The sequence below is a fragment of the Chiloscyllium plagiosum genome, unplaced genomic scaffold, assembly GCF_037043375.1.
Source record: "Chiloscyllium plagiosum isolate Xiang-an unplaced genomic scaffold, Cpla_swu_hap1 HiC_scaffold_28, whole genome shotgun sequence".
In the NCBI taxonomy this organism is placed as follows: domain Eukaryota; kingdom Metazoa; phylum Chordata; class Chondrichthyes; order Orectolobiformes; family Hemiscylliidae; genus Chiloscyllium; species Chiloscyllium plagiosum.
Genome location: NW_028270166.1, coordinates 30,637,239 through 30,664,730, shown reverse-complemented (window position 1 = coordinate 30,664,730; position 27,492 = coordinate 30,637,239). Strand labels below are relative to the sequence as shown.

Here is a 27,492-nt window from a genome sequence, read left to right as displayed (position 1 = left end):
ACCCAGGCCTATCCAGTCCGACCGTTAGCGAGGGCCAGTCCCACCCCTCCCCCACTCGAAGCTGTTCTGCTCCTCCCCCACTGCGGCCGAGGTCTATCCTGTCAGTTAGTTAACTGGGGCCTGTCCCATCTTGTCCCTCCCCCACTGGAGCCGGGGCCTGTCCTGTCCATCCGTTAGCCGGGGCCTGTCGCACTGCCAGAAGATTGTCACTGAGGTGTGTGTATAATTAATTACTATGTCTCTGTCTGGGAAATGGCAAATGGCAAATGGGGATAATTTTACTGCTCAGGTCAGTTGGGGAGCAACTGCGTTTCCTGATTTATTCTGGCTGCAGATCAGAAGAATCTAGCATAAAATAAGGCCTTGGTTAAATTGTGATCGAGTCAAGTTTGCTTGTAATTTAACAGCTTTTTGAGTCTTTTATATAAAGAGGATTCTAATGGGCGATAGAATGCGCAATAGAATTTTCTTCTCTCCTTGATAAGTTCTTACTTCCTCTTTTTCAGGATTTTTTCTTTCACGACTGTGTTTTTCAGATACTTGGTAGTCTTATGCTATCTCAATGAATTGTGTGATTGTGGTTACAAAAAGGGGCAACACAGATGAGATGCATTCAATCTGGATAGGGATCAGGAGCAGGATTTTAGCATTTGGAAGCATTGGAAAGCGTGAGGAGGGTGGTGTAGAACTTCAGAATGACAGCTCAAATGGTAGAGTACTCGCTTAGCATGTGATGGGTAGTGGGATCAGTGTCAATGTTCTCAACTGTATGACTGGCTCCTTGGGTTGAAAAATGTGGTGCTGGAAAAACACAGCAGGCAGGCAGCGTCCGAGGAGCAGGAGAATCGACGTTTCGGGCATAAGCCCTTCGTCAGGAATCCTTAAGCAGCCATGCAATGTAGGGGAAATGTTGGCCAGAAAGCCCAGGATCAAATTCACATTCAAATTCAAAATCCATTCCTTGTCTGAACATGTTGATGAAAAATATCGACAATCATTGCTTAGGGATGTGTAGTGAATTGTGTAGTGTTGGGAAAAAGTTGGACCCGTTCGAGATATGTAGCAGAAGTTTTAAATGAGTATTTTGCATCCATATTCATTATAGAAAAGAGCAGTGTAAGTCCAGAAATCAAGGTGGAGACCTGTGATATACTTGAATAAATTAGCATTGAGAGGGAGGAGGTATAAGCAGTTTTAGTGGAGGAAGTCATAGAGATGGGAGGAGAAAGTGAGGACTGCAGATGCTGGAGATCAGAGCTGAAAATGTGTTGCTGGAAAAGCACAGCAAATGATAGGCAGAAATGGAGTTCAGAGACAGTTGGGCAGAGAAAGGAATGGGTTATAGTCAGGCTAGGAGAATCCATAGCTGTCACTGGGGACCATAAGTAGCTGACAACAGTTGATTGTGGCAGCAGCGCTTTGATGGTAATGCTAATGATAATGTGTTCAGGGTTGGGGGAACGACATCGAACAAGGTGCTCAGGCACTAAAATTATTGAATTCAATATAGAGTTGTGAAGGCTGCAGGATCCCCAAGCAGCAAATGAGATTCTGTTCTTCCAGCTTGCATTGAGCTTTGCTAAAGCCCTGAAGCAAGCCTGAGACAGATGTTGACCAGGGCACACAGTGTATTGAAGAGGCAGGCAACAGGAAGCTCAGGGTCATTTTCGTGGACAGAACACACATGTTCTGCAAAGTGGTCACTCAGACTGTGTTTTATGTCCCCAATGTACAGACCACACTGAGTGGTGAATACAGTAGACTAGATTGAATGATGTGCAGGTAAATTACTGCTTCATCTGGAAGATGTGGATACTAAGCAGGGAGGAAGTAAACAGGCAGGTGTTACACCTTCTGCAATTTCATCAGAAGGTGTCGTGGGGGTGTGAGGAGTCATTGGGAGAGGAGTACAGGAGTTGGGAGGTCATGTTGCGGCTGTACAGGACATTGGTTAGGCCACTGTTGGAATATTGCGTGCAATTCTGGTCTTCTTCCTATCGGAAGGATGTTGTGAAACTTGAAAGGGTTCAGAAAGGATTTACAATGATGTTGCCAGTGTTGGAAGATTTGAGCTATAGGGAGAGGATGAACAGGCTGGGGCTGTTTTCCCTGGAGAGTCAGAGGTTGAGGGGTGACCTTAGAGGTTTACAAAATTATGAGAGGCATGGATAGGGTAAATAGGCAAAGTCTTTTCCCTGGGGTCGGGGAGTCCAGAACTAGAGGGCATAGGTTAAGGGCGAGAGGGGAAAGACATAAAAGAGACCTACACAGAGGGTGGTACGTGTATGGAATGAGCTGCCAGAGGATGCAGTGGAGGCTAGTACAATTGCAACATTTAAGAGGCATCTGGATGGGCATATGAATAGGAAGGGTTTGGAGGGATATGGGCCGGGTGCTGGCAGGTGGGACTAGATTGGGTTGGGATATCTGGTCGGCATGGATGGGTTGAACCGAAGGGTCTGATTCCATGCTGTACATCTCTCTGACTCTATGACAAAGGTATCCTGGAGGGAACAATCCCTATAGAAGGCTGCCAAGGGAGGGTAGAGAACATGTGTCTGGTGGTGGCATCCTGTTGGAGATGATGAAAATGGGGGCAAATGATCCTTTGTATGTGGATGCTGGTGAGGTGGTAACTGAGGACTAGGGGACCCTATGGTTACAGAGGGAGTCAAGAGAAGGGGCGAAGACTGAAGTGCAACAGATGAATCAGAAACAGCTGATGGCTCTATCAATCACAGTGGTGAAGAATCCTCTGTTGAGGAAGAAGGTGGACATTTCAGAAGCTACCTTGCAGAAGCTGGCACTGACAGAACAGATGCGATGGGGACAAAGGAACCAAGAAAATGGAATAGAGTCTTTAGAGGAAGTAGGGTGTAAGGGTTTATAGTCCAGGTAACTGTGGGAGTCAGTGGGTTATACTGGATATTGGTGGCCAGCCTTTCCCCAGGAATGGAAACAGTAATGCTGAGGAAGGAATTAGAAATGGACCAGATTGGAAATTTGAAGTGAAATTGATAAATTTTTCCAATTCTGGACAACAGATGACAACAGCACCGATGATGTCATTGAGAGAAAGCGTTGCAAAGAGTTAAAGGAGAACTTGTTCAAAGTTTGTATGAGCTTGGCCGCGCGGTGGAGGATCGGGGAAGTTCAGGCCTTTTTTCCCACAAAGAAGCAGCGAGCCCAGAGACCATCCCGATAGGGGATGGATATATAAAGGGATTGCATGTTCTTGCTGAAAAGGAGGTGCTCAGAGCACACAAACTGGAAATTCTGAAACTGGTGTTAACCATTAAAAGAATCCCAGATATAAGAGGTAAGGGGAGAAAAAAACTGAGCCAAAGTTGAAGATATGAGTTCTGTGTGGCAGGAGCAGGCAGAAACAATGGGTCTGCCCAGGCAATCCTGTTTGTGGTCTTTGGGAAGGATGTAGGGCTATGTGGGTTTAGAGGAACTATGAGCTTGGAGGTAATGGGAAGGAGACCACCAGATTCAATGAGATTAGTGACCATTGTGGACACAATAGCCAGGTCTTCAATGGTCACATTATGGGTCTGGGGAGATAGGAGGTGGTATTCGATGGCTATTCCTCAGCACCTCATTTTCTGTTTGAGAATCCTGCAACCTTCAGAGCTCAAAATCAAGTTCAATAATTTTAGGGCCTGAGCCATCTTCTTTGATGTCCTCCCAACCCGCACACACCAGGCCTTGTCATCACATGGGCTGTTAAACAACCATTCCTGAAGAAGGGCTTATGCCTGAAACGTCAATCCTCCTGCTCCTCGGATGCTGCTTGGCCTGCTGTGTTTTTCCAGCACCACATTTTTCAACTCTGGTCTCCAGCATCTGCAGTCCTCACTTTCTCCCTGTTAAACAACCAACCCACTGTCAGCTACTCATGGTCCCCATTAACAGCTATCTATTCTCCCCAGGCTGACCATGACCGACCATGACCCATTCCTTTCTCTGCCCATCTGTTGTTTTCGCTCTCTGAGCCCCATTTCCAACTAATCGATAACTCCTCTCCCCTCCCCCACCTCATCTTCAGCATATATACCAACATTTTCCGAGCTACAATCAGTTTTGAAGAAGGGTGACTGGACGTGAAAGGTTAAAATCTGCTTTCTCTCTACAGATGATGCCTTACCTGCTGAGCTCCTCTAACAATTTCTGCATTCATTTAAGATTTACAGTATCCACAGTTCTTAGGTTTTCTTGATTTGATTCATTATCATTGTCACAAGCACCGAGATAGTGAAATGTATTATCTTGCGTGCTAACCAGACAAATCATACCTTACATAAATACAACAGGCCAACAGAACAGAATGCAGAATATAGTGTTACAGCGACAGGAAGGTGCAGAGAAAGATCAATTCTAATATGAGAGATCTGTTCCGAAGTCTGATAAAACGGGGAAGAAGCTGTTCTTAAATCTGTTGTTATGTATTTTCAAATGTATCTTCTGCCAGATGGAAGATAGTATAAGAGCTTATAACCAGTCTGGGAGGAGTCTTTGATTATGTTGATTGCTTTCCCGAGGCAGCAGGAAGTGTAAACGGAACTTGTACTTGTTTAGTTTATTTCAGATCCTAACCACTTACTGCATGAAAAAGCTTTTTCTCATATTGTTTTTGCATTTTTTTGTAAATTACTTTATGTCAGTGCCCTTTCTTCTCTATCTTTTTACAGATGAGAACAGTTTCTTCCTATCTACACTGTGATTTTCAACACCTCTTTCAAATCTCCTCTTCACCTCGTCTTCTCTAAGGAAATAAATCCCAATTTCTCCAATTCTTCATAGCAGAAGTTTTCCATCCTTGGAAATTCTTGTAAATCTCTTCTACGCTCTCTCTAATAGGTTCACACCCATCCTAAGGTGTGATGCCCAGAACTGTACATAATATTTCAATTTAGGTCCAAATAATGTCTTACACAGGTTCAGCATAGCCTCGTTGTACTCTACCACAATTAATAAAGCCCAGGATACTATATGCTTAATAGATCATTCTCTCCACCTGTAATAACTTATGCACATATACACCCAGAACCCTCTGTTGCTGCACACACTCTCTAGTCATAGTACCCTTCTTTTTACAGTGTTATCACGTCACACTTCTCCACACTGAACCTTATTTGCCACCTAACTGCCTCATCCACCAACTTGATAATGTCCATAAGATCATATGATGTGGGGCAAAGGTAAACCATTTGGCCTGTCAACTTAGTGAGATCATGGCTGATCTGACAATCCTCAATTTCACTTTCCTGCCTTTTCACAATAATCCCAGATCTCCTTACTGATAAATAGTCAATCAGTTCATCGGTCCTTCTTTCAGTTCATCAGGTGAGACTGTCTATTTCAGCCTTGAATATTCTTTAGGACACAGCCTCAACAGCTCTCTACAGTTAAAAATCTCATTGATTCACTTCTCTCTTTAATGGGCAAGTCCTTACTCAGATTTTGAAAAATGCAATTCAGGAGAGCTCATCCAGAATTTGAACCCAGGATCTATTGTGTACTCATTCACAAAGTCAAAGTCATAGACTTTTACAGCATGGAAAGAGGCCCTTTGGCCCATTGTGTCCTGAAGAAGGGCTTATGCCCGAAACGTCGATTCTCCTGTTCCTTGGATGCTGCCTGACCTGCGCTTTTCCAGCAACACAGTTTCAGCACAGAAGTCATAGAGATGTACAGCATGGAAACTCCAAACCCTTCCTATTCACATACCCATCCAAATGCCTTTTAAATGTTGTAATTGTACCAGCCTCCACCACTTCCTCTGGCAGCCTATTCCATACACATTTGATTTAAATTTTTGAGGAGGTGATGAGGTGTGTCGATGAGGATAGTGCAATTGATATAGTCTACATGGACTTTAGTAAGGCTTTTGACAAGGTCTCACAAAGCGAACTGGCTAATAAATTAAGAGCCCATGGAAGGCAGTGTGGTAAATTGGATCCAAAATTGGCTTAGTTGCAGAAATCAAGGGTGATAGTCTAAGGGTGTTTTTGTGACTGGAAGACTGTGTTCAGTGCGTACCACACAGTTTGGTGCTGAGTCCCTTGCTTTTTTAAAGTGTACGTTAATTGATGGAGGAAATATGATCAGTGATTTAGCTAATGACTTAAAAATTAGTGGTGTGGTAAATAGCGACGAGGAAAGCCTTAGATCACAGGAATATAAAGACAATCTAATCAGATGGGCTGAACACTGGCAAATGGGACTTAATCCTGAAAAGTATCAAGTGATGCATGTTGGGAGGACTAAAAAGACAAGGGAAAACACATTGATTGTTAGAACCCTAGCAAATACAAAGGATCAGTGGAACCTTGGTGTGCATTTCCATTGGATATTTAAGGGCAGTGGGACAGGTACATAGGTGGTTAAGAAGTCATATGGGATATTTGCTTTATCAGTTATGTCATTAAATACAAGAGTGAAGAGATTATGATAGAGCAGTAGTGTTAGTTAGGCCACAACTGGGGTACTGGGTGCAGTTCTGATCGCCTCATTATATGAAGGATGTGATTGCATTAGAGAGCATGCAGAGAGATTCACCCGGATGTTGCTTCGGCTGGTGTGATTCAACTATGAAGAGAGACTGCATAGGTTGGGGTTACTTTCTTTAGAACAGAGAAGGCTAAATGAGGATTAAGGTGTACAAAGCTCTGAGTGGCACAGACAGTGTAGTTAGGGACAAACATTTCTCCCTAGAGAGTCAGTAGCCAGTGGGCACAGTTTGAAGGTAAGGAGCAGGAGAATTAGAAGCCATTTGAGGAAAATGAAGGTTGTGGGTATCTGGAACTTGCTGCTGAAAGTGTGGTAGAGGCAAAAACCGTGAAGACATTAAGAACTATTTAAAGGAAAACTTGAATTGCCATAGTGTACAAGGTTATAGACCTAGTGCTGGAAAATGCAGTTACAGTAGTTTGATGACAGACATGGACACAATGGGCCAAAGGGCCTCTTTCCATGCTGTAAAAGTCTATGACTTTGACTTTGTGAATGAGTACACAATAGATCCTGGGTTCAAATTCTGGATGAGCTCTCCTGAATTGCATTTTTCAAAATCTGAGTAAGGACTTGCCCATTAAAGAGAGAAGTGAATCAATGAGATTTTTAACTGTAGAGAGCTGTTGAGGCTGTGTCCTAAAGAATATTCAAGGCTGAAATAGACAGTCTCACCTGATGAACTGAAAGAAGGACCGATGAACTGATTGACTATTTATCAGTAAGGAGATCTGGGATTATTGTGAAAAGGCAGGAAAGTGAAATTGAGGATTGTCAGATCAGCCATGATCTCACTAAGTTGACAGGCCAAATGGTTTACCTTTGCCCCACATCATATGATCTTATGGACATTATCAAGTTGGTGGATGAGGCAGTTAGGTGGCAAATAAGGTTCAGTGTGGAGAAGTGTGACGTGATAACACTGTAAAAAGAAGGGTACTATGACTAGAGAGTGTGTGCAGCAACAGAGGGTTCTGGGTGTATATGTGCATAAGTTATTACAGGTGGAGAGAATGATCTATTAAGCATATAGTATCCTGGGCTTTATTAATTGTGGTAGAGTACAACGAGGCTATGCTGAACCTGTGTAAGACATTATTTGGACCTAAATTGAAATATTATGTACAGTTCTGGGCATCACACCTTAGGATGGGTGTGAACCTATTAGAGAGAGCGTAGAAGAGATTTACAAGAATTTCCAAGGATGGAAAACTTCTGCTATGAAGAATTGGAGAAATTGGGATTTATTTCCTTAGAGAAGACGAGGTGAAGAGGAGATTTGAAAGAGGTGTTGAAAATCACAGTGTAGATAGGAAGAAACTGTTCTCATCTGTAAAAAGATAGAGAAGAAAGGGCACTGACATAAAGTAATTTACAAAAAAATGCAAAAACAATATGAGAAAAAGCTTTTTCATGCAGTAAGTGGTTAGGATCTGAAATAAACTAAACAAGTACAAGTTCCGTTTACACTTCCTGCTGCCTCGGGAAAGCAATCAACATAATCAAAGACTCCTCCCAGACTGGTTATAAGCTCTTATACTATCTTCCATCTGGCAGAAGATACATTTGAAAATACATAACAACAGATTTAAGAACAGCTTCTTCCCCGTTTTATCAGACTTCGGAACAGATCTCTCATATTAGAATTGATCTTTCTCTGCACCTTCCTGTCGCTGTAACACTATATTCTGCATTCTGTTCTGTTGGCCTGTTGTATTTATGTAAGGTATGATTTGTCTGGTTAGCACGCAAGATAATACATTTCACTATCTCGGTGCTTGTGACAATGATAATGAATCAAATCAAGAAAACCTAAGAACTGTGGATACTGTAAATCTTAAATGAATGCAGAAATTGTTAGAGGAGCTCAGCAGGTAAGGCATCATCTGTAGAGAGAAAGCAGATTTTAACCTTTCACGTCCAGTCACCCTTCTTCAAAACTGATTGTAGCTCGGAAAATGTTGGTATATATGCTGAAGATGAGGTGGGGGAGGGGAGAGGAGTTATCGATTAGTTGGAAATGGGGCTCAGAGAGCGAAAACAACAGATGGGCAGAGAAAGGAATGGGTCATGGTCGGTCATGGTCAGCCTGGGGAGAATAGATAGCTGTTAATGGGGACCATGAGTAGCTGACAGTGGGTTGGTTGTTTAACAGGGAGAAAGTGAGGACTGCAGATGCTGGAGACCAGAGTTGAAAAATGTGGTGCTGGAAAAACACAGCAGGCCAAGCAGCATCCGAGGAGCAGGAGGATTGACGTTTCAGGCATAAGCCCTTCTTCAGGAATGGTTGTTTAACAGCCCATGTGATGACAAGGCCTGGTGTGTGCGGGTTGGGAGGACATCAAAGAAGATGCTCAGGCCCTAAAATTATTGAACTTGATTTTGAGCTCTGAAGGTTGCAGGATTCTCAAACAGAAAATGAGGTGCTGAGGAATAGCCATCGAATACCACCTCCTATCTCCCCAGACCCATAATGTGACCATTGAAGACCTGGCTATTGTGTCCACAATGGTCACTAATCTCATTGAATCTGGTGGTCTCCTTCCCATTACCTCCAAGCTCATAGTTCCTCTAAACCCACATAGCCCTACATCCTTCCCAAAGACCACAAACAGGATTGCCTGGGCAGACCCATTGTTTCTGCCTGCTCCTGCCACACAGAACTCATATCTTCAACTTTGGCTCAGTTTTTTTCTCCCCTTACCTCTTATATCTGGGATTCTTTTAATGGTTAACACCAGTTTCAGAATTTCCAGTTTGTGTGCTCTGAGCACCTCCTTTTCAGCAAGAACATGCAATCCCTTTATATATCCATCCCCTATCGGGATGGTCTCTGGGCTCGCTGCTTCTTTGTGGGAAAAAAGGCCTGAACTTCCCCGATCCTCCACCGCGCGGCCAAGCTCATACAAACTTTGAACAAGTTCTCCTTTAACTCTCTGCAACGCTTTCTCTCAATGACATCATCGGTGCTGTTGTCATCTGTTGTCCAGAATTGGAAAACTTTATCAATTTCACTTCAAATTTCCAACCTGGTCCATTTCTAACTCCTTCCTCCCTTCCTCAGCATCACTGTTTCCTGGGGAAAGGCTGGCCACCAATATCCAGTATAACCCACTGACTCCCACAGTTACCTGGACTATAAATCCTTACAGCTGAAAATGTGAAAAAGCGCAGCAGGTCAGGCAGCATCCAGGGAACAGGAGAATCGCCGTTTTCGGCATAAGCCCTTCTTCAGGAATTCCTGAAGAAGGGCTTATGCCCGAAACGTCGATTCTCCTGTTCCCTGAATGCTGCCTGACCTGCGCTTTTCCAGCAACACATTTTCAGCTCTGATCGCCAGCATCTGCAGACCTCACTTTCTCCTCCATAAATCCTTACACCCTACTTCCTCTAAAGACTCTATTCCATTTTCTTGGTTCCTTTGTTCCCATCGCATCTGTTCTGACAGTGCCAGCTTCTGCAAGGGAGCTTCTGAAATGTCCACCTTCTTCCTCAACAGAGGATTCTTCACCACTGTGATTGATAGAGCCATCAGCTGTTTCTGATTCATCTGTTGCACTTCAGTCTTCGTCCCTTCTCTTGACTCCCTCTGTAACCATAGGGTCCCCTAGTCCTCAGTTACCACCTCACCAGCATCCACATACAAAGGATCATTAGCCCCCATTTTCATCATCTCCAACAGGATGCCACCACCAGACACATGTTCTCTACCCTCCCTTGGCAGCCTTCTGTAGGGATTGTTCCCTCCAGGATACCTTTGTCATAGAGTCAGAGAGAGATGTACAGCATGGAAACAGATCCTTCGGTTCCACCCATCCATACCGACCAGATATCCCAACCCAATCTAGTCCCACCTGCCAGCACCCGGCCCATATCCCTTCAAACCCTTCCTATTCATATGCCCACCCAGATGCTTCTTAAATGTTGCAATTGTACTAGCCTCCACTGCATCCTGTGGCAGCTCATTCCATACACGTACCACCCTCTGTGTAGGTCTCTTTTATGTCTTTCCACTCTCGCCCTAAACCTATGCCCTCTAGTTCTGGACTCCCCGACCCCAGGGAAAAGACTTTGCCTATTTACCCTATCCATGCCCCTCATAATTTTGTAAACCTCTATAAGGTCACCCCTCAACCTCTGACTCTCCAGGGAAAACAGCCCCAGCCTGTTCATCCTCTCCCTATAGCTCAAATCCTCCAACCCTGGCAACATCATTGTAAATCCTTTCTGAACCCTTTCAAGTTTCACAACATCGTTCCGATAGGAAGAAGACCAGAATTGCACGCAATATTCCAACAGTGGCCTAACCAATGTCCTGTACAGCTGCAACATGACCTCCCAACTCCTGTACTCCTCTCCCAATGACTCCTCACACCCCCACGACACCTTCTGATGAAATTGCAGAAGGTGTAACACCTGCCTGTTTACTTCCTCCCTGCTTAGTATCCACATCTTCCAGATGAAGCAGTAATTTACCTGCACATCATTCAATCTAGTCTACTGTATTCACCACTCAGTGTGGTCTGTACATTGGGGACATAAAACACAGTCTGAGTGACCACTTTGCAGAACATGTGTGTTCTGTCCACGAAAATGACCCTGAGCTTCCTGTTGCCTGCCTCTTCAATACACTGTGTGCCCTGGTCAACATCTGTCTCAGGCTTGCTTCAGGGCTTTAGCAAAGCTCAATGCAAGCTGGAAGAACAGAATCTCATTTGCTGCTTGGGGATCCTGCAGCCTTCACAACTCTATATTGAATTCAATAATTTTAGTGCCTGAGCACCTTGTTCGATGTCGTTCCCCCAACCCTGAACACATTATCATTAGCATTACCATCAAAGCGCTGCTGCCACAATCAACTGTTGTCAGCTACTTATGGTCCCCAGTGACAGCTATGGATTCTCCTAGCCTGACTATAACCCATTCCTTTCTCTGCCCAACTGTCTCTGAACTCCATTTCTGCCTATCATTTACTCATCCCCTCCCCCACCTCATCTTCAGCATTATTACCAACATTTTTCCTAGCCACAATCAGTTCTGAAGAGGGGTCACTGGACTCCAAATGTTAACATTGTTTTCTCGTCACAAATGCTGTCAGACCTGCTGAGTTTCTCCATCTGTTTTTGCTTCTGAAATGTACTGCCTGTGAATGTGGTAAAGGCAGGTTCAATCAAGACTTTGAAAAGTACTTAGACTGTTAAATGCAAAAGAACGATGTTCGTTTCACTTGATATTGCAAATGTGGTGATTCAGCCTGTCATAATCCTATGATTCTGAGTGTGCTTGAACCATGGTTACTTATCTGTCCCCTTTCTTTCCAAGTCTGCACAAATTGTAAAGACTCTGTAATTTCATCAAATGAGGTAAACTGACTCAGCACACGCCAGAAATGTACCCTGTGCCCTTTCTGATCTTTAAGGTTTAATTCCTCATTGTCCAGATTGACTGAGCCATTGAAGTGCCTAACAACACGTGGAACTTATATAAATAGATTGGTAACTTGCAGAGAACTTGGATTAATTAATTACCATTATTGCTGTGTCTGATCAGTGCGGTACCATATAATGGAAATATACAAATTTCTCAAAATGGAATGATATCATGTCAAGCCTTATTATACTGAGTTTGAGATTGCTTCTGTGTGGCACCAAATCTGTGGTTAAAATTGAATCAGGTTATGTGCTGAGTGACTTTGCATCACTGAGGATATCCTACCTGTGTCTCGATCAGAAGGTTTTAAGGATATTTTGCCTATGTTGGAATCAGTAAAGCATTGCTCAAATTAATGAAATAAAGTGGCCTGAATTTGGAACATAACAAATATCAGAAGGAAAGTACAAGCCTGTACACATGTACAAAGCAAGGAGACAAGTTGCTGATAGAGCTATCTTCTGTTTCTAGTGTTTTCTGTTTTAGTTTTAGATTTCCTGTACGTTTTTTAAAAAAATTATCTCAAAAATCCAGTTCATTTTGTGTACAATACTCATCTCCATGGTAGCAGAAATTTACATAAGTAGAAAATTGAATTGCAATAAGAGTTTCATTCAAAATGACCCACTTTTAATTCTGGTGTTGACAGAGTCAACTTTTATTTCAATTCCTCGGATCGCATTTCTAGAGGAAAATTTCAGTAATAGAATAACATACAGGTTGGAAAAAGCACACACTGTCATCGACGAGGCCACATTGTAAACAGAGTATCGGTTTCAATTTGGCTTACAGTACAAATACTGCAACCCCTGTGCCTTCTACTCTGTCAGCCATTTATAAATGAACAGATGTTCCCACATACGTATGTGCAACACTAGAAATTTCCAGAAAGTTCCCAATGACTCAGTGAGTTTATCTAATGACGTGGAAAACTGCTAGATTCCTTTCACAGTCTATTGGGTTAATCAATCTCTAGCATAATGGCAATAAGGGTGTTACAGTGAACATATAGTTCATCAGTTATGAACGGAGAAAAGAAGCAAGGTTTACTTGCCTGATCACTATCACTGACCAGAATGAAGAGTGACTGTTCTTTAGGGACAGTATCACAATAAAAAGGTTCTGTATCCTAGTAAAAAATGTCCCCAGAAAGTATTATCCTAGTAAAGAAGCATACAGGACAGTCAACAAATAGGATTCATTGTCTTAGTTTGAGAAAATTGGTGATAAAGTATTTTTAAAAATTGCATATGTTGTTGCAGCATGTTTTCAAGAAGGAGTTAGATATAGTTCTTAAGCCTAAAGGGACCAAAGGCTATCGGGTGAAAGTGGGAGCTGGGGGAACTGAGTAGGATGAGCAGCCTACTCGTTTTGAATGGCGGAGCAGGCTCAATAGGCTGAATGGCTTACTCCTGTTCCTATTTTCTGTGTTTCAGTGTCCATGTTTATGACAAAACCAATAGTTTTTAAAAACTGAAAACTCCCAACTTTAGTTTTTATCTGGTGTTCCAGAGTACAGTCTTGTCAGTGTGAAATGACTCAATAATCTGGTTATGATCTCACAGAATAGACATGTTTGCTGATAGCTTCAGAATGATGGAATCTTAAATTGTATTAAGACCTTACTCTAATTTGTTGGAGCAGCTGACTTGATGGGTGTGATTCAGCAAAAAAAACCTAACTTTGCGTAGTGTTACAAATAAATTATGAAAAAATTGAATAATCTGCAATTAATGTGTTCTGGGGTTCAGCATTGTTTAATATTGTGAATCGTATGGTTCTTTTACAGAAAATATGGTTTTCAATATTCCAACATTTACCACAAATGTCTGACTAACTGGATAAAGAGTACTTTGTAGAGACACTGACACATTCTGTGAATGTCTGAGTAATGCGGAATGTTACCAAAATATTTCCCAGTGGAAAATACAGCTTCCCATGGATTCTGCAATCAGATAAAAATCCAACTGCCTAGGGGTTCTCCAGAATCCTGTCGGACAATCAGAGGGACAACATTCATTTGGATCTGTAAGCTGCGTTGCTTAGTTAGATTAAGGTATTGTGTAGAGTGTCTGCAAGTGAGATGTACGGGTGGAAGCTAACATCATTTTTCTGACAGTGATGCTGTTCAGATAAATTTGATGGAATTCACAAGTAAAACCACTATTTATTAATTATTCACTGTTAACTTTAATATTTAGATTTTCTTTTACGGCTACTTTTTCTCACCTAAAGGAGTGACTCTCTCAGGGATTTGCTTCCTAAGAACTGGGGATTTGTTCCCTATGTTTTCACTCATTTATTTCCATATGTGCTGACTGTAACTGAAGTTTTTATTTCCTGGATAGTGATTCTCAGTGGAAGTTGTGACCCTTGATACAACTTTCCTAAGAGCTGTGTTCCTCTGTGCTGATTCTCAGTGGGGTTCAGGTTCTCTGTGTTGGCTGTCACTGGAGTGTGGGTTCCAGTGGATGTTTACTTTGATTAAGATACACGTTCCACATTACAGACTCTCACTAATTCCCTCTGCGCCAAAGTTCACTGAAGTTTGGTTCCCTGTGTGTTCTCCAAGGGATACAAGATTTTAAAAAAATTTACTTACCCTGATGTTTGGATTCCCTGGGCATTGCTCATACTCTTTTTAAGTAATGTTCCCAGCCACTGATTCTTACAGATTGGGAACTTCAGAACTGAGCTAATGTCACACACCTGGGTCCTACCAGTAGTAAGATCATTCTTAACTAAACAGGAGTCAAACTATATTTTCATCCTTCCAATTTCACAGACAGCAAGACCAGTTATAGTTCCTCTTGTGCTCTGGTGTCTCACGTTAGCTAGCTCAGCATAATTAAGATTGAAGTTAGAACCTTGCTGCACTACTTGATACGTTTGTGTTTTAAAGTTTTAAAGTTAATGTAGAAATTGTGTGGTGTTGGGTGCTTGATTATATGAGAGAAAATGCAAAACGAAAACTAGGTAATACATTACTAATGCAAATATTTAATTTGTTTCTGCAGCTTGATTACAGCAACACTGGCAATACACACCAAAAATATCAGTAGGAGAAACTATTGCTGTTGGAATACTGATAACCAAGAGATTACTGAACGTGAAATTTACAGCGCAAGTACCTGAGTGTTCCGCAACATTCACATCACCTGCCCAGATTTCTTTAGGACGTATTAACATAACCAAAGAGATCTTGGATTTATCAAACTCACCAAAATAGTTTGTAACAATGAGTGAATTCTGGTTATGTTTTAACTGCTGTATTGCAGAACAACCACAGCCAGTAAGTGTATTATTAAATAAATGAATTCTATACTATTAACTGTTTACTGAAATGATTATAGTACAGAGGCATACTGAAGGACTTCAGTGGGATGTTCTGTACTTAGAAAAGAGAAGAGGCAGAAATTAAAATGAAATATATGCTCTTAACTTTGTTATGTGGGATGTTCTTTGATATTTGCAGTTATGTCATTTTTAGGGATATTAAGACATCTAAAATGCAAATAATGTCTACAAGCTTGTTTTGGAATGGAGGAAATATGAATAGAAGTCGATCATTTAGCCTCTAAGTCTGCTTCACATTCCAACTAGTTTATAGTTGATCTTACATCTTGATGCCATTTTGTTATTCCTATATCCTGGGATATAGAGTCATAGAGATGTACAGCATTGAAACAGACCCTTTGGTCCATCCCGTCCATGCCGACCAGATATCCCAACCCAATCTAGTCCCACTTGCCAGCACCTGACCCATATCCCTCCAAATCCTTCCTATTCATATACCCATCCAAATGCCTCATAAATGTTGCAATTGTACCAGCCTCCATCACATCCTCTGGCAGCTCATTCCATACACGTACCACCCTCTGCGTGAAAAAGTTGCCCCTTAGGTCTCTTTTGTATCTTTCCCCTCTCACCCTAAACCTATGCCCTCTAGTTCTGGACTCCCCGACCCCAGGGAAAAGACTTTGTCTATTTATCCTATCCATGCCCCTCATAATTTTGTAAACCTCGATAAGGTCACCCCTCAGCCTCCGACACTCCAGGGAAAACAACCCCAGCCTGTTCAGCCTCTCCTTGTAGCTCAGATCCTCCAACCCTGGCGACATCCTTGTAAACCTTTTCTGAACCCTTTCAAGTTTCACAACATCTTTCCGATAGGAAGGAGACCAGAATTGCACGCAATATTCCAACAATAGCCTGACCAATGTCCTGTACAGCCGCAACATGACCTCCCAACTCCTGTACCCAATACTCTGACCAATAAAGGAAAGCATACCAAACGCCTTCTTCACTATCCTATCTACCTGCGACCCCACTTTCAAGGAGCTATGAACCTGCACTCCAAGGTCTCTTTGTTCAGCAACACTCCCTAGGACCTTACCAATAAGTGTATAAGTCCTGCTAAGATTTGCTTTCCCAAAATGCAGCACCTCGCTTTTATCTAAATTAAACTCCATCTGCCACTTCTCAGCCCATTGGCCCATCTGGTCCAGATCCTGTTATAATCTGAGGTAACCCTCTTCGCTGTCCACTACAACTCCAATTTTGGTGTCATCTGCAAACTTACTAACTGTACCTCTTATGCTTACATCCAAATCATTTATGTAAATGACAAACAGTAGAGGGCCCAGCACCGATCCTTGTGGCACTCCACTGGTCACAGGCCTCCAGTCTGAAAAACAACCCTCCACCACCACCCTCTGTCTTCTACCTTTGAGCCAGTTCTGTATCCAAATGGCTAGTTCTCCCTGTATTCCATGAGATCTAACCTTGCTAATCAGTCTCCCATGGAGAACTTTGTCGAACGCCTTACTGAAGTCCATATAGCTCACATATATCGCTCTGCCCTCATCAATCCATTTTGTTACTTCCTCAAAAAACTCAATCAAGTTTGTGAGACATGATTTCCCACGCACAAAGCCATGTTGACTATCCCTAATCAGTCCTTGCCTTTCCAAATACATGTACATCTTGTCCCTCAGGATTCCCTCCAACAACTTGCCCACCACCGAGGTCAGGCTCACTGGCTTGTCCTTACCACCCTTCTTAAACAGTGGCACCATGTTTGCCAACCTCCAGTCTTCTGGCACCTCACCTGTGACTATCGATGATACAAATATCTTTAATATCTAAAAATATACTCAAATGACTGAGATTCCACAGCCATCTAACATAGAGAATTCCAAAGATCTGCCACTCTAAGTGAAGAAATTCCTCCTCGTGTCAGTCATGAATGACCTATTTCTTATTTTGAGACTGTATTTCCTGGTTTTAGACCCCTCCAGTTGAAAAGCATGGCGCTGGAAAAGTACAGCAGGTAAGGCAGCATCCAAGGAACAGGAGATTCGACGTTTTGGGCATAAGCCCTTCGTTAAGAATGTTGTGTGCTGTGCTTTTCCAGCGCCACACTTTTCAACTCTGATCGCCAGCATCTGCAGTCCTCACTTTCTCCTTTAGACCCCTCCAAACAGGGGAAGCACTTGTCTTGAAAATTCCCAGTTGTGTCCTGTAAGAATTTTGTATGCTTCAATGAGATCACATTCCATACTTTTAACTCTGGAGAATATGAGTTCAATCTCCTCGGTTGTTAAAAGCCAATATTGTCATCCCCAAAGATAATCCTAGTGAGCCTTTGTTGCACTCCCTGTACGGTGTATTCTTGGGTGAGATGACCAATGTTGTACACAGTATTTCAGGTTAAGCCTCACCAAGGCTCTATATAATTGGATCATGACTTCTTTTCTCCTGTACTCAAATAATCTTGCAATAAAGACTAGTGTACTACTTACATTTGTATATTAGCTTTCATGTATTTATAAACAAGAACACCCAGGTCCCTTTCACATCCTAATCTCTCATATATGAGAAATACTCTGTATTCTGTTTGTCTTGCTAAAGTGGATAACTTCATATTTTTGACATTATATTTTGTTTACAATGTTTGTGCCCATTCACCTAGCCTGTCAAAATTCCCTAGAAGCCTGTTTGGATCCTCCTTACAACTCTTATTCCATCCTAGTTTTGTGTGATCAGCAAACTTTGTCCCCGATCTAAATCATTGATGTAGATTGTGAATAGCTGTACTCGAGCACTGATCACTGTTGTACCATACCATTCGTATCCTGCTGATTTGTAATTAGGAGCTGTTTATTTCTAATGTCTGTTCTCAGTCCATTAACCAGTTCTCAATCTATGGCAAAGTATTACTGCTAATTCCATGTGGTATGATTTTGCTTACTAACTTTTGTGGAACCCTATTGAAAATCTTATGAAAATCCAAATACATTTCGTCCACTGGTTCGCCCTTCTCTATTCTGTCATGTATGTCCTCAAAAAAACAAAGTTTTTTTAAGCCTGATTTTCCTTTCTTATATTCATGTTGATACTGCTTAGTTAGACTATTAGGTTTCAAGTGTCCAGCTGTCACATTCTTTATAATAGATTCTACATTTTCGCTACTACTAATGTCAGGCGAACAGGTGTGCAGTTATCCATTCTCTCTCTTCCTTCAGTCTTAAATAGTGGGATTGCATTGTTATCTTCTAGACTGCAGAAACCATTCCAGAATGTACAGAAGTTTGGAAAATGATTATTGACACTTCCACTATTTCCAAAGCCAGTAGCTCATTCTATATAAAGTATTTTCTACGCAGACTAGACTGTTAATATAGTAATCATATTTCGATAGGGTAGATCTTTCACCATGAGAACATTCTTAGTAGTTGATTGCTTTAACTAACCTGCTGAATATTCGTGATAATCTATGCAATATCACCATTTTACCAGTGACATATCTATTTATTAAAGTAGTGCAGGACGTCATTCCTGATCTTGACATCTCTTTTGACAGAAAAGGCGAAGGCGGATAGACAGGAGTATGATCGGAGAGCCAACAAATTTTGTTCACACGTCACACATGGGGGCCGGAGATATGTTTGGGGATCGAATGAGCTCCGTAAGTATCTCTAACATAGTATTCTTACACAGCCCTTAGTCGTATAACCTTATCTTAATTGTCCTATTTACATACCTGACCTTATCTTGACTTGTCTGCAACTTTTGCCATCTTTGATTTCACTATTCACCCCAAAGTGCCTCTATTGTCATTCAAGTAGGTGCAACTGCTTTTGCCAGATTCTAGTTGTAACTGGAATTGTACCTAGCTTGTTTCCTTGCTCCCGCAGTGCTATCTGTGGTGTCCCCCAAGAGTCTATCTTTAGTCCACTGTAATGTCTCATATACTTGCTGCTCCTTGGCAGCATCATTCAAAACCATAGTGTTAGTTTCCACATGTAAGCTCTACCTCACCACTACGTCGCTTGATGACTCCACTGTTGCAAAATTATCTGATTGCTTATCCCACCTACCGGATTGGGTATGGTAGAAACATAGAATCGTACAGCACAGAAAAGGGCCTTCAGCCCATCAAATCTATACCACCAAAAAACATACTAGTAACTATGCTAGGCCCACTTTTCTACACTTGAATGACATGACACTTCAAGTACTCACCCAAGTCCTTTTTTAAAGATTGAGGTTTCGAGGCTCAACTATCCTCCCAAATGTATTCCAGACCCTTATCACCTGTTTTTTCCTGAAATCCCCTTTAATCCTCTTGCCTATCACTTAAAAATTATAAGCAGAAATTTCCTCTTATTAAATATTGAAGGAGAATAAATGCGTTATTTCTGGTTCCTGTTCCAAGCCCAACTGTAAATGTTCTAGAGGACTTTGAGCTGGCAGAGATTGCGCAGGCAGATAGAGAGAGAGACAGTACTGCAGTGGAATAGCCAAGTCTAAAAGTAAAGACTTGAATGCGTATTTCACTAGCAGATGAGCAGAGAAAGGTGTGAAATCGATCAGTGTTTTTGGAGATGGAAATACATGGTTACTGCTGGCATGAATATGTAGTTGGAAGTTCATTTCTAGCTAAAATAGTGGCTTTATTACTCTCCTCGAGATCAAATCAGTCTCTTAGCATTTGGCTGATCACCCACATTCTATCGTACGTAAACTTGAACACATCCAAAACTCTGCCTGTCTTAACTTGTTTCAAGTTCCATTCAACTGTCACCCCTATGCTTTCTGACCTACATTGGTTCCCTGTCATTTTTTTATTTTAAAATTCTCATCCCTGTTTTCAAATCATTTGCACCATCTCAATCACCATATCTCTGTAACACCTGCAGTTCCAAACCATCGAAGGTACCTGCAATCATCTACTTCTGGTCTACTGAGAAATTCCGACTTTAATCGCATCACCATTTGTAGTTACACATTCACTTGCCTGGACTCTGAACTCTGGAAATTCCTCTCTATATCTTTCCACCTGTATTTATACCTCTGTCTCTAATATCTCCTGATGTGACTTGGTGTTAAACTTTGCTTTATAATGCTTCTGAGAAGCACCTTAGGATGTATTATTATGTTAAAGGTGCTACATAAATATAAGATAATCTTGTCCTATTGCTTCAATCTTAGCACTTTGTTTTGTTCTCGATCATTATCCAAAGTGTTCAGTTTTAATCTTTACTCCCTATATGTCCTTTCACACTTGCTTCTTCACTTGTCCTCTTTTTATAAGTACATCAGGGGCTTATACAAAATGTAAAAATCTGATTTCCTTCAGATCTTCCTTTTCTTGCTGCTTTACTTATGAATAGTTGAGATCCCCTATGATTCAGTTTGTTCTATTCATTTCATATGTACCTATATATTTTACTTTCCAGTTAATTCCTGCCATCCTGTGCTCTGTATTGTATCCTGAATAGTGGCTGATTCCTTCATTTCTCTTATATAGATTCTGTTTCAGACTCTTTCTTAGTTATGCTGTGTCTTCCTTCTGCCATTGTATTTGATCAATATAGCAACTCACTCCTTTATTCTGTTATTTATCATTTCTAAATGCATTAAAGTCTGAAATATTTAACTTCTAATCCTGTCCTGTCTATAGCCTTGTTTTCGTTATCCTTATATTTACAGTACTTCTTCACTTTTAATTATTGACTCGTTGCCCTTGTCACTGATATGTTGTTATGTAGTAAATATAATATGATGTCATTTTTCATTAGCAGTTTTATATGTGCCATGTACTTTGGTATTATTTCACATAATCTTTTCTATTCTGAGTATTTGTTATTTTTATCTCTTTTTATATCCTGTCCTTTGCTCTCATCTCAATTTTTTCTTATCTTTAGGTTAACATTACATTTGGTTGAATCCTTCCCTCCCTCCTTTATTAGTTTACAGCCCTGTCAACAAATCTGTCAATTTATGCTCTCTTTACTGAGCACATATTACAATACAAATAGCCCAGAGCAAGCACAACCATTTGAATGTAACAGACCATCCAAAGTGGTTTCCAGAGGAGTGAAGAAAAATTAAATGCCAAACTGAAAGACAGAGATATTACAAAAAGTGACCTAAAGTTTGCTTTGAGGATGGGAGTGTCAGAGGCTTATTAATTCAAGAATGTGAGGTCCAAAGCAGCTGACTGCATGGCTTTTAGGATTGGAGCAGAGGGAGGGCATGACATGCAATAGTTAGACCAGCCGAGAGTTTATGAAGGAAAGGCAACAACCTCAGAACTCCCACCACCTTGAAGTTTTGTTCCCATCTACAGTTCATGTGTCAAAGTTGCCAATGCAAGTAAAAAATTCTGTTATTTACACCATGCCTGTAGATTTTCAGGCATGAAATGTGCAGCCACTGCACAGGTGCAGGGAGAACTCTTGAGTAGCCTCCTTTCTGATCCTGAAATGTTGTAATGGCTCCACCTAGTTGTAATGGTGCGAACCACCAGATTTATAAATAAAACAGGCTTTCTATTCTATTGTGCTTGTCTCTCCTCCCCTTTTCTGACTTAATGGTGACTTAATTGTTGGAGTACACTTCTAGTACTACCTAATATGATGTGAGTTCATGTGAGTTCAAAACATTAGTACATCTATTCAGCTCCTACACTTAAAACTGATGTCTGTATAGTTCAGCAAGGGTCACTGGAGGATGACCGTGGACGATTAATTTTGTTATGCTCAGTCAGAGGTTACTGAGGTCAATTATAGTACCTCAAATAATGTGGTATAGGTTGTGGATTGAGCCTGGTATCTCAATCTCTCCCCAACCTTCACTGCAGAAAGTAGTAAATGAGTCGTCAACAGATTGACTGACTGACTGACTTACTGAGGAAGTGAAAAGTTAGATCTATTCCTATATATTAAAAAAAAAGTATTTGAATTTTGAGCAAGCTAATGTGAAGAAGTGCAGTATAGAATATTAGAATAAATTAGAATAAAAACTGCGAATAATAAGTTTTGATAGTGCAATGTTACATTAACCAAGTTCCCATTACTTACTGTTTTTTTTCTGACACAGATGATTGATGTACATGGCCAAATGCAATCTAAAGGTGGCTACAGTGACACAGTGCCAATTAGTATTCAAACAATGCAACTTATCGATACTGCAGCGGCATAGTGTTATTTGACTAACTAGTTGCATAACTCGGGTAAATCCATTAGTAAGTATTGGTGTTACTGTGGTCTTGGTTATTTTCTCAAATAAAATTATGAACAAATATCACTATTATTTGGTGCTGAATTACAGAACTTGGGTCAATCCTTTGAAAAATATCACTATCTGCTTAAATAACAATTGTTCTCTTTTCTGTGCTTCACTGCTGAAAGTGCTGATTCTTGTTAAGATACAATTCATCAGGCACCAACTACTCCCCTGAATGATCAATCTTCATCAATTCAAGTTGAGTCCTAGTAAAGTATTGCAACATGGGGAGGGGATGGCTATTGAGTCTAGCTTTGTCCATGAATCCTAGCTTTGTTACAGTACAGAAAAAGGCCATTTGGCCTATCATGTCTGCGCCTGCTTTCTGAATGAACAGTGCATCTAATGCCAATCTTGATCCTTTTCCCCATAGTCCTGTATCTTCTTCCTTTTCAATCATAATCCAATCTCCATTTAATTTCCTTAATTGAACCTGCCTGCACCACTTTCTCGGGCAATACATTCCAGACACTAACTACTTGCTGGGTGAAAAAATTTCTCCTCAATTTTCTTAGCTTGTTTTGCCAATTTCCTTATACCTGTGCTCTCTTGAGCTCGATCCTGCCACTGGTAGGAATACATTTTCCCAACTATTCTGTTCAAACCCTTCTTGATTTTGAATATCTTCATTAATTCTTCTCTCAAAACAGTCCAAACATCTCTGGAAGTGGCCTAACCAAAGTCCTGTACAACCGCAACATGAACTCTCAACTCCTATACTCAATTCTCTGACCAATAAAGGAACGTACTAAATGCCACCTTATGCATTTTGTTTTGTCATAATTTATGAGCATGCTTTGGTATGAACACTTATCAATCCGAATTTCTGTAATAACTTCACCTATTCAATTTTGCTATATCAACTGTCACAATGATGTTGAAAGTCATGACCACTAAGTGGCTGTGTATAAAGAATTGCTGGAGTCTCAAAACTCTATTGGTAACATACTTATATGAAAAGGAAGTTTCATTAACTGATTACAGCTAATAGCACAAATAGTTTACTTGCATAAATTAATATTTTGATGTTTTTGTACTATTTCAGATATGTACAGTATCCAATAAGTTAACTTGTCTGTGTGCAATAGTACATTGTATTTATACATATACATTGTACATTGACTCAGTATTTATTACTGAGTCAGTAACGACTTTAGTACTTATGTAAAGATTTGTCCACCGGTTAAAAGAAAATTTAGTTTTATAATTTGCCTAATTTTGATTTGCATACGTTACATGTATTGAGCAGTTTCAGAAGGTCAAACTTATTTACCTGATTTGGTTTATATCCAAAAGTTAAAGCATAATTTTAAGATTATTCTGTTAGGATCAGTACAACAGTGATCTTGTAATTATCTTGCAAATCTCCAAATCCATTTTCTGCTCCCTCTTTGTTGTAATCATTATGCTAGTTACTTTGCAGCACCATGGCTGACCACATATAAGAAAGGAATTTATTTTTCTTGTCACAAACTCAACAATGAAGATGTGACCTCTGTATTTCCTGATAGCTCAGTGTGTTTGTTCATTGATGGCTACAAACAAGAAATATCTGGTATCGGGTTCCACTCCTAATCTGTGCAACTAACTTATCATAGCTGACCATTAGAATTCAGCCAGCATAATCACAATAGGGAAAGAAAAGAAGTCAGTCAGAGATTCTCCTCTTGATTGCTACCAAGATTCTGTAATGTGACCATCTTTCTCCAACGCTTCTCCTCCATTGTCCAGCTGACGGACAATGCCTAGACAATCTTTATCTATCTGATCTTGGCTAGACAATTTCCATCAATATATCTCTTTGTGTCTCTTCACCATTTTTTTCTGAAGACTTCAATGGATATATTGATTGGCTCCCATTTCTCCTCTATAGATTGCCACTAAGTGACAGCATTCAAAACACAATATCAGCTCCCACATCAACACTGGCCATAGGCCAACTCACCACCATCTTTCTCTACCTCTCCACTATCTGTATGCACTTCAGGAATGCCTTTGACAAGGTTCCACATGGGGGCTGCTCTGGAAGGTTAGATCGCATAGAATCCAGGGGCAGCTGGTAAATTAGATACACAATTGGCTTGATGGTTGGAAGCAGAGGGTAATAGTGAAAGGATGCATGTCGGACTGGAAGCCATGACTATTGAAGTGCTGTAAGGATCGGTGGTAGATCCATTGCTGTTTGTTATCTGTATTAGTGATTTGGATGAGAAGGTATAAGGCATGATTAGTAAGTTTGCTGATGACACTAAAATAGGCAGCATCGTGGACAGTAAGGAAGGTTATCAGAAATTGCAGGAGGACCTTGATCAGCTGGAGAAGTGGGCTAAGAAATGGCCATTGGAGTTTAATATAGATGCATGTGAGGTCTTGCATTTTGGAAAGTCAAATCAAATTAGGAGTTTGATGGTGAGTGGTAGGGCCTTAAAGAATGTAGTGGAACAGAGGGACCTTTTGAGTTCAGGTGCGTGGTTTTCTGAAGTTAGACAGGGCGGTAAAGAAAGCTTTTGGCACACTGGCCTTCATTAGTCAGGGCATTGAGAAGAGAAATTGGGAAGTTATGTTGCAGTTGTACGGGATGTTGGTGAGGCCACAGTTGGAGTATCGTGTTCAGTTTTGGTCACCTTCCTATAGTAAGGATGTTATTAAATTGGAAAGAGTGCAGAAGAAATTTACAAGGAAGTTGCCAGGACTCAACAGTTTGAGTGAAAGGGAGAGATTGGACAAGCTAGGACGTCTTTCTTTACAGCATAGGGACTGAGGGAGGGTCTTATAAAAGTGTGTAAGATCATGACAGGCACGGATAGGGTGAATGCACTCAGTCTTTTTCCCAGGGTTGGAGAATTGAGGACTAAGGGTATCAGTTTAAGGTTAAAGGGGAAAGGATAAAAGGGAACCTGAGGGGCAACTTTTTTTACACAGAGGGCTGGTACGCATATGGAGTGAGCTGCTGGCAGAAGTTATTGAGGTGGACACATTAACAGCATCTAAAAGACATTTGGACAAATACGTGGATAGGAAAGGTTTAGAAGGATATGGGCCAAATGCAGAGAAATGGTGTTAGTGTAGGTGGACATTTTGGTCAGCATGGTTTTGGCCATAGGGCCTGTTTCCATGCCGTAGAACTCTATGGCTCAGATTACTTGATTGTTATCCTGGTGAGCCAACATTTCCTGTCGATAACTATTGGCAATATTAGAGCAATTGGTCTTTGACTGATGTCACATTTCATGGCATGGTGGCACAGTGGTTAGCACTGCTGTCTCACAGCACCAGGGTCCCAGGTTCGATTCCAGCCTCAGGCAACCGTCTGTCTGGAGTTTTCACATTCTCCCCGTGCCTGCGTGGGTTTCCTCCCACAGTCCAAAGATGTGCAGGTCAGGTAAATTGTCCATAGTGTTAGGTGCATTAGTCAGAGGGAAATGGGTCTGGGTGGGTTACTCTTTGGAGGGTCGGTGTGGACTTGTTGGGGTGAAGGGCCTGTTTCCCCACTGTACGGAATCTAATCTAATTACCTTTTCATAGAATTTCCATCCATTTCCTTCCCTGGCAATGTATGAAGATACTTGATACTTTGATATCCTGACTAACATTGAGTTATGTTTCCAATCCCATATCCTCTACCTTACTAATATCACCTCCTTCCACTTTGTAAAATGACCCCACTCTACCCTCGCCTTTGCCTGTCTGCTGTTCAAGCCCTCAATAATTTTGTTAGCTCCAAAATCGACTATTCCATTCCTCAGTCTCTCATCTTCTATCCTACATAAATGTTAGCTTATTCCTAAACCTTGATGCTCATAACCTAACTTGCACCAAGTCCCACTTACGTCTTGCCATGTGTCTCTAAATGGTAATGGCATGTCCATGATTTGAAAATTCTCATCCTTGTGTTCAAATCTCTTAACTTCTTCCAGACCTACAAACCTCTGGCAATTTGTTTTCCTCCAATTCCGACCTTTAGCGTGATCTTCAACTTCATGTGCCTCACCATAGGGGGTTGTGCCTTCAACTATCCAATCTCTGGACTTGAATGCCTATCCATTTCTTTCTCACCATCTGTCTTTCTCTTCTTTTAAAGGAGATGTCTGAGGAATTTTTTTCTTTACACAGGAAGGGAGGTGCCTGGGACACGTTGCCATGGGAGGATGTAGAAGCAGATACATGAGCAAGTTTAAGAAGTATTTAGACATGACCAGGCAGAGAGTAGAGGGATATGGACCATATGCATGCTGATGGGATTAATTTTGAATGGCATGGTGGTCAACACAGACATGGTAGGCCAAAGGGCCTTATCCTGTGCTGCAATGTTCTATGTTAATTGAAATTTTTATTACTAACCAGACTTTAGGTCATCTGTCCTTCTTTGGCTTTGTGTTAGTTTTTGGGAGGTTTTACTTTGTTAAAGATGCTATATAAATGTGAATTACTGTTGTAATAACTTCCTGCAGGAAGATGTTTGTGTAATTGCATCAGGCAAGGACAGAGTCATCAAATACCCTACATGTCTTTTTTCGTGTTTTGTGGGCATTAGTCAGTCTAATCAAAATTTTTTTTTTCTGATGTCGTTTTAAACATTTCTATAATTTCTTTATCTAACCCAGGTGTATCTTACACAGCTAGTATCTGATCAAGCTGTATCTGACTGGCATCTAAACTGCTATGTTTGACCCTCGTCTTAAAATAAATTATGAATTGTTTCTTTTCTCTTTCAGATTCCTCTGTCTTCCTTAAAGTATTCATCTGAATCATTGCCTCTCCCTGTCAACTAAGCCAAGATGAAGTTTTTGCTTTGAGTATTAAAGGACTTTGCATTGTGTTAAAGGTGACCACATTCCTTCCAGAGAAACCTGTTGCTCCTCTTACCAGCTTAGATGTACAGAGAAACCGCTCCTTGTATTTCTTGAACTGAACTGTATGTTTTTTTTGTAAGATTGCCTGAATCAATAAAATTGAAGATGTTTTTGGCAA

At 41.0% G+C, this 27,492-nt stretch overlaps 1 protein-coding gene across 2 annotated transcripts; it reads left to right on the top strand.

The window, feature by feature from the left end:
• Window positions 1-27,492, top strand: LOC122565270 (CDC42 small effector protein 2-like). Of its 2 annotated transcripts, none has more exons than XM_087976091.1 (5): window positions 1-214; window positions 14,964-15,238; window positions 18,812-18,916; window positions 22,336-22,480; window positions 27,237-27,492. In XM_087976091.1, exons 2-4 carry the CDS (start codon window positions 15,185-15,187, stop codon window positions 22,435-22,437), a joined length of 261 nt encoding a protein of 86 aa, XP_087832217.1. In that variant the 5' UTR covers window positions 1-214; window positions 14,964-15,184; the 3' UTR covers window positions 22,438-22,480; window positions 27,237-27,492. The 2 variants fall into 2 exon arrangements, with proteins under 2 accessions (XP_087832217.1, XP_043576987.1); XM_043721052.2 differs by lacking the exon at window positions 1-214 and adding an exon at window positions 13,954-13,974.